The 6,654-nt window shown below is 43.1% G+C and overlaps 1 protein-coding gene across 2 annotated transcripts; it reads right to left on the bottom strand.

Annotated features, from left to right (window-relative positions):
* Nucleotides 1-497: 497 nt before the first annotated feature.
* On the bottom strand, nt 498-4,396 carry LOC109171526 (protein terminal ear1 homolog). Of its 2 annotated transcripts, XM_019320551.1 has the most exons (5): nt 3,544-4,396; nt 2,853-3,447; nt 2,236-2,373; nt 1,565-1,706; nt 498-1,123 (listed from the first exon to the last, which is right to left on the bottom strand). In XM_019320551.1, the coding sequence occupies exons 1-5, from the start codon at nt 4,193-4,195 to the stop codon at nt 845-847; spliced, it is 1,806 nt and encodes a 601-aa protein (XP_019176096.1). In that variant the 5' UTR covers nt 4,196-4,396; the 3' UTR covers nt 498-844. The 2 variants fall into 2 exon arrangements, with proteins under 2 accessions (XP_019176096.1, XP_019176097.1); XM_019320552.1 differs by lacking the exon at nt 2,236-2,373.
* Between the last annotated feature and the right edge of the window lie 2,258 nt (nt 4,397-6,654).

Here is a 6,654-nt window from a genome sequence, read left to right as displayed (position 1 = left end):
TTACTCTATTTATTAATCAGTCAAATCAATTCTTTATTTTTTATTTTAATTTTTTATATATTTCTGTCTTTTGTTTAAATTTAATTTTTTTCTTTTGTATTTAATAATAATTTTAGTGTAGTTTCGAAATTTTACAAACTAATACGGAATACTAAACTTAATATTATAAAAAATTAAATAAAAAATAATTTCAATCAAGTCGCATTAATCAAGATAAACATAAAATAAGACAAATAAAATAATACTTTTTCTCACTAAATAAGCAAATTACAACAACAAAAAAACACTCATTTACATACTTAAAACATCAATTAATAATAATAATAATAATATTTTTGAAAGCAATAATAATAATAATATAATTATAATAATAACAAGAAACCAATCTTACCCAACCATAATATGACAAGTAAAGGGAAATATATATAAATATTACTTACACTACAAATTAGCTTCGCAGAATTACTACTTTAAAATAAATAATGCAAGACAAAAAGAAAAAAAAGAAAAAAGGAAAGTAAATTAATGATAACATCAAATCATAGACTGCTAAATAAGTGCTATAACACATATCTTAGCTAGCTAGCCTAAAATAGCTATGGTAAACTCACGAGTATGATGACATAACACCCCTATACTATACTACACTGAAATGGCAGGTTAGACTTGAGACTTGTGAGGAGAGGGAGGGAGGGAGGTGTCCGAGAACCACCGCTATTGGGCGGCGCACTGGCCACGAAGATCCTCTTCCAAATCTTTTTTGTAGCAGAATCAACAAAATCTTTGATTTAATAGCTCTCTCCTATGGTGTGGATTACCCCATTCTTCTCTCATTCTCTAATTTCTACCCATCATCATCATCATCATTATCTTCCAGATCTCCACAATCGCCGGCGCCGGCGCCGCCGTACCCCATTTTTTCCACGTTGGACTCTTCTTCTTCTTCTCCTTCTCCTTCATCTTCCTTTGAAGTGAGGAGCAGTTGGCGCCCAACAATGGGCACCGGGTGGGTCAAAGCCTTCCCGTCTCGCGGCGGAGAGAACACCACCGGCATGTACTCCTCCGCCTCCGCCTCGCACGGGAACTTGGAGTTCTTGAAGTGCTCTTTCAGTGCTTCTAACCCCTTCACCAACAACAAAGAAAATATATATTATTGTCCGCACGCGCTTAACTCAGTAGTTCAGTAGATCATATTTGAGAGAAAGAGATTAAGATTCAAAACTCAACAATAAAATCTGAAGATTATGCTTAAAATGGACAATTTTCGTGGACACCAACATTTAAATATATTTGCTGAATCACAGAATTACCGTGATTTAGGAGTCCTTAGAAGAGTTGAAATTAACATTTTGGAGAAGAAAATATGCAACTATTACGCCGCAACGACTCAAACATGTCTAAAGGAGCTTGTGGCGCATTCGTGTCAAGTGCAATGCTTTATGTAGTAATTGTATGCACATTAAGGTCAGTTGGCACCAGAATGCGACTCCATATAAATATTTGCTTTCAAAATATATATATACATATTTAAATGAGAAAGAGGGAGGGATTGGATATCACGTACTTGTAATCTAGCGTAGGTGACTTCACAGACTTTTCTGGAGTTAAAGACTTCCCAAGTTTGTTGATGAAATGCTTTGTAGAGTCTCCATGTGGCTTGGGGCGAGGTCATGTTCACGAACCCATATCCCACGTTGCACTTGTTACTGTTCTTCATCATCGTGTAATTAAACTAAGTGTTAATATTTTCAAAAAAAAAAAAAACAAAAAACTAAGTGTTAATCATACCAATTGTTATACTATGAATCGGGTTCTATTACATTCACAAATTATGTGTTTTACCATTAACACATTTAATACTTATAATATCATTTTTATACATGTATAAACAAATTAAAAATATATAATAACTACAGATCAGATACATGTACATAATAAGGTTAACTGCAAAGACTATCATATGTTGGTTAACATGTTATGTATCTACTTTTAAGATATTATGTATCTGCAATTAACCGTAATAATTATGTTATGTTTACGTAATTATTATTAATATGTTTTTAATTTGTTTACAGGTATAGAAGTAAAAAATGTATTAACTAGTACAGAATCTTAATGTTATTTTTGTCCGGTACAGTTCACAAATGCAAAGTAGAATAATATGACCTAATGACACAACATTATTAGAGAAGAAATTAATTAAAAAGAAAGAAGGGTAAGAAGAACGTAACCCACATGAAATCAATGGGCAGGTAGACAAAATCGTAGGAGGATTTGGGGTGGTCCGGGAGGTCATCGCCGCCGTGTGCGGCGGCAATCTGCTCGTTACAGTGAATGCAGTGGTTGTCCAGCATGTTCAGCAGGAGCTTCTGACTGCCACTCCCCAAGAAATAATAATGTCAGTCAAATCCCTTGCCCGAGACCCCAAAAACCCCACCCCCACTCCTCCCAACATTTACAATATATATTCTTTCACCTCATTATCTCAAAACCAACAAAATTAAATTAAATATAAAAGAAAAGGGAAAATTGCATTCTTTATCCATAATTGTATAATTCATTTTTAAGTATTGGTCTTGTTACGTCCTAAGTTAACTCCTGGTGTTCACTTTTCGTCCTATCTTAATATTTTGTTAGTAAAGTAACAAAAGGTGCAATACTAATGATATTTAAGAATGAAAAAGTGAACAAGACTAACACCTAAGGACGAATTTTACAATTATTCTAAATAATTTAAGGAGAAAAAGTGAACAAGATTAGCACTACGAATTCTACAATTACCGGAGTCGAAAAAGTGTAATTTCCCCATAATAAAGTACACACATTTAACAAAAGTATTATTATAAGCAAACCTGTATTTATTGGGTATGTTTTTTATCATGACAGTGGTTCTTGAATCTCTGCACTGGGATTCCATGATTGCATCCTCGTTTATTAAGAACCGAGGATCATGGTCCTTGGCCAGCTGTTTAACAACGTTGTTACCCCCTTGCCCTTTCCATGTTCTTCGCCTATTTGTCTTGCCGCCACCATAGGATGAAGACGAGGAAGAAGATGATCCATCTGTTCCCTTCTTAAACCCATGATTATTATTATTATTATTATTCCAGCTGCTTATACTCAGAGAATCCATGGAATCTTGAATCGACCCACCAGGGTGTCCTTTGGACTGGTTCGGTTTCTTGCTCGACCATGAAGTAACAGCGGCGGAGCGCCGCCGCTGAAACGGCGGCGGCTGGGAAAATCTTGTTGAAGGTTTAGTGTGGAATTTGGGGATGGGTTTTGAGGCACAGCCACCGGGACGGCTGTATTGAATCAAGATTTTGTTGGAATTTATTTCCTTGTGGTTCATCTCCGACAGTGCTTTTGCGGCGTCTCGAACATCGTAGAACTCCACGAACCTTTGGTGTCTTTTCATTGGTGTCTCTCTCAGTTCCTTCACTGTCCCTTCAATTTCAAATATTATAAACATTTGTATTATTTAAGGAAAAAAAAGTAAAAATAAAAAAATAGAAGAATGAAGAACATTTATGAGTTTTATACCAAATGTTTCAAAAATATCTTTGAGATGAGAAGGGGAAACGCGGGGGTCTAAGTTGAATATCACCAGCGACCCTTGATTATTCCCGTCGGCGACACCGTAACTGGCGGGGATGGTGAACTGGGCCCACACGGCGCGACCGGCGATGAGGCCCGCCGCCGCCGCAGGCAGCGGCGCCGGCGGCGGGGGAAGGAAATTATGGGCAATAACTGACTCGTAGTGACGCCGCAGACGGTACTGCTGCTGCATGTGCTGTTGTTGAATCTCCACCAGCGCCGCCTGGGCGTGGCGGAGGTCGTAGAAATGGACGGTCACGATCCCCTCCCGCACCCTCTCCATCTGAACCGCCCTCACGTCGCCGAAAACCTCCAGCTCCCTCCTCACCAGCGACTCGCTCGCGTCAGGGGAGACCATGCTGATGAGAAGCGCCCGGGTCGGCGTGTGACTCGGCGGCGGAAGATACGGGGTCTGCAGCGGCGGCGGCGCAAGTGGAGGGTACCCCACACCCTCCGCTGACCGGTGGTAAGGAGGATAGGGAAAATAAACTTGCTGCTGCAGCGGCGGTAAGAGAGAACCGAAGGGGTTTGTCGGGAAAAATTCTCGAGCGCAAGGATCAAGATTGCCCGGAAATCGGACAAGACCGGAATCGTCCATGGTGGGGTTCTTGGCCGGAAAACCTGGGTAAAACCAGAGCAAAAGGGGTTTTATCTGCCGGAGCTTCACAACACAGCCAGCATTTATATTACTCTCTCTCTCTCTCTAGGAGTCTACCTTTGTTTTCCTTCGTTGAACGTAGCCTTAGTAGGGAAGAGGAGAGAGAGAGAGAGAGAGAGAGTGTGTTAAACACAACCAAAGGAGTTGCCTTGTGCATTTCTTTTGAACCCAAAATTGTTACTCAAAAAGCAAACCTAGTTAATGCTCTAGTGAAATTACTTAATTACCCTTATAAATTTGAATTTTATATTGATAAAAAATTTCAATTTTGGTCATCTGATCATAAGGACTTTGTTAATTTCAGCTAGGGAAGTCAATTGAACCCGCAGCCGACGGAGAACCCGAATCCTCGCCCCTACGGGGATGGGGATGGGGACAGAAATAGGGGATCGGGGATGGGGATGAGGACAATTTTAAATTCCCCGTCGAGGATAGGGAGTACTCTCCCCGCCCCGCCCCGTCCCCGATATATATATATATATATATATATATATATATATATATATATATATATATATATATATATATATATATATATATTGCCACACAGCACACACAAATGTAGTACTTTGTATATAATTTTAGAAGTATTATTGTCATTGTATCTCATGCATATTTAAATAAAATGTTTAATTGTAAAATATTGAATACAACTTTGAGTTGGGGATGAATATATATGCGTTATTTATTTAAATGTTTTTTAATGTTTTGGTAGGGAATACCCCGACCGACATAATTGTACCCCGATCGGTATGCCTTCGTCCTTTTCTTCTTGTCTTTGCAGGGTACAGGTCGGGTTTCTTGTGAAGAACCCGGTCGGGATCCGACCGGGAATTACCCGAGTGGCAGTGTCGATCACCGAGTGGTAGCCCTTTAGCGAGAGAGCTGACGAGAGACACGTGGCGGCTCCACGCATTGACAGGCAAGGCACCCGGGACGGCGACACGTGGTTGCTACGTGGGAAGCATGTCGGACGGCCGGATTTGTGCCTTTGGCTCGGCGGCTATAAATACCCGCGATAGCGACAGTGTGGGGGACATTTGGACGATCGATAGGCTGTTATTAGAGAATCCCTACCGCAGTCAGTGGTACTCAGAGCAACCAAGTAGATTGTACTTAGGGCCTTCATTGTGATCAATAAGAGTTGTTTATTTGCTTTAATTGGTATCATATTTACTTAATTATCGCTTTCCGGGTGAATTAGTACTATCATTTTGGCGCCGTCTGTGGGGACCTGTGCAAGAAAGCTATCTTCTTGACGAGCACCCGGTCTCCTATCCAATCATGTATCCGTGGGCACAAAACTTCTTCGCCGACGATCAGGCGGATGCAACGAGCTCATCTGACCACCAGGCGACTCAGCAGCAAGGTCAGAATATGAACCTCAACCTCAATCTCTCACCACCCCACCTTTGAAATACATACCCGGCCGCCCAACAGCCGGTGAACTACATTCAACCGGGATACCCAACACCCGGTCCGCAGTACCAACAACAGCAGATGCCGTATCCCGGCCAGTATCCATACCCGGTCCCACCTCAACCGTACGGGTATTGGCCCGGCCAACCGATCTACTACACACCACGGGTTGGCTATCCACCTTTCACGCCTGCGTACACGGCTCCAGCCGCCGCCCCTCCAGTTTACCCGGCCGCACATGTAGAGCCGCTGCATCAGCCCACTTCCCGGGCTCGACGCTCGGCTCGTTCGCGGTTGGGGTCGGGGGGTGCTGATGCGATGGAGGCACTACGGCAGGCCCAGCAAGCACTGGAGGTTCCAGCCTGAGCGGAGGACCCCGAAGAAGTTACCCGGACGGTAGCTTTTGATCGTCTTCGACCGGCGATGCGACAACGCTTGGAACCCCAAAACCCGAACCGGCAGACGGAAGACGTACAGATGCAAGAAGCCAGCCAGGAGGCCTCATCCGGGCATAGTGGGTCGAGATCTCACCGTCGGCGACGCGCTCGGGAGTCAGCCCAAGCCGCCCAGACAGCCGAGCTCAACGAGACCCGAGGGTTGCTCTACAACCTCCAGGCGGAGTTCGCGCAGTTCAGGAACGCGCACCCTGTGGTACCCCCGGTTGACCAGTCCTCTTTGTTAAGGACGCCCTTCACTGCGGAGGTAATGGCTCAGCCCTACCCGCTCGACTTGAAGGTCTCTGGGGAGAAAAGTTATGATGGTCGTACGGACCCTGAGGTCCATGTCAACGACTTCTACGGCAACATGATGTTGAAGGGCGTATCAGACGCCGTGATGTGTAGGGATTTCTATTCCATGCTCACCGGTCGGGCGGCGGAATAGTTCTGAACTTTGCAGCCGGGCTCAATTGCTGATTTTAACGCCCTGGCGATCAAGTTCGTGAGGAAGTTCATCACCTCCAAGGTGGTGAGAAAGTCCTA

Source organism: Ipomoea nil, unplaced genomic scaffold (genome assembly GCF_001879475.1).
Source record: "Ipomoea nil cultivar Tokyo-kokei standard unplaced genomic scaffold, Asagao_1.1 scaffold0319, whole genome shotgun sequence".
Taxonomy (NCBI): Eukaryota; Viridiplantae; Streptophyta; class Magnoliopsida; order Solanales; family Convolvulaceae; genus Ipomoea; species Ipomoea nil.
Note: the sequence above shows the minus strand (reverse complement) of the source record. Positions and strands in the feature narration are given on the sequence as shown.

What these genes read in the sequence shown, in the direction of transcription:
- LOC109171526 (XM_019320551.1), bottom strand. Translation starts at nt 4,195, where the DNA reads ATGGACGATTCCGGTCTTGTCCGATTTCCGGGCAATCTTGATCCTTGC. An exon ending in AGATATTTTTGAAACATTTG is followed by an intron (nt 3,448 to 3,543) that starts GTATAAAACTCA and finishes TTGAAATTGAAG; the next exon opens with GGACAGTGAAGGAACTGAGA. An exon ending in TCACCTACGCTAGATTACAA is followed by an intron (nt 1,124 to 1,564) that starts GTACGTGATATC and finishes TTGTTGGTGAAG; the next exon opens with GGGTTAGAAGCACTGAAAGA.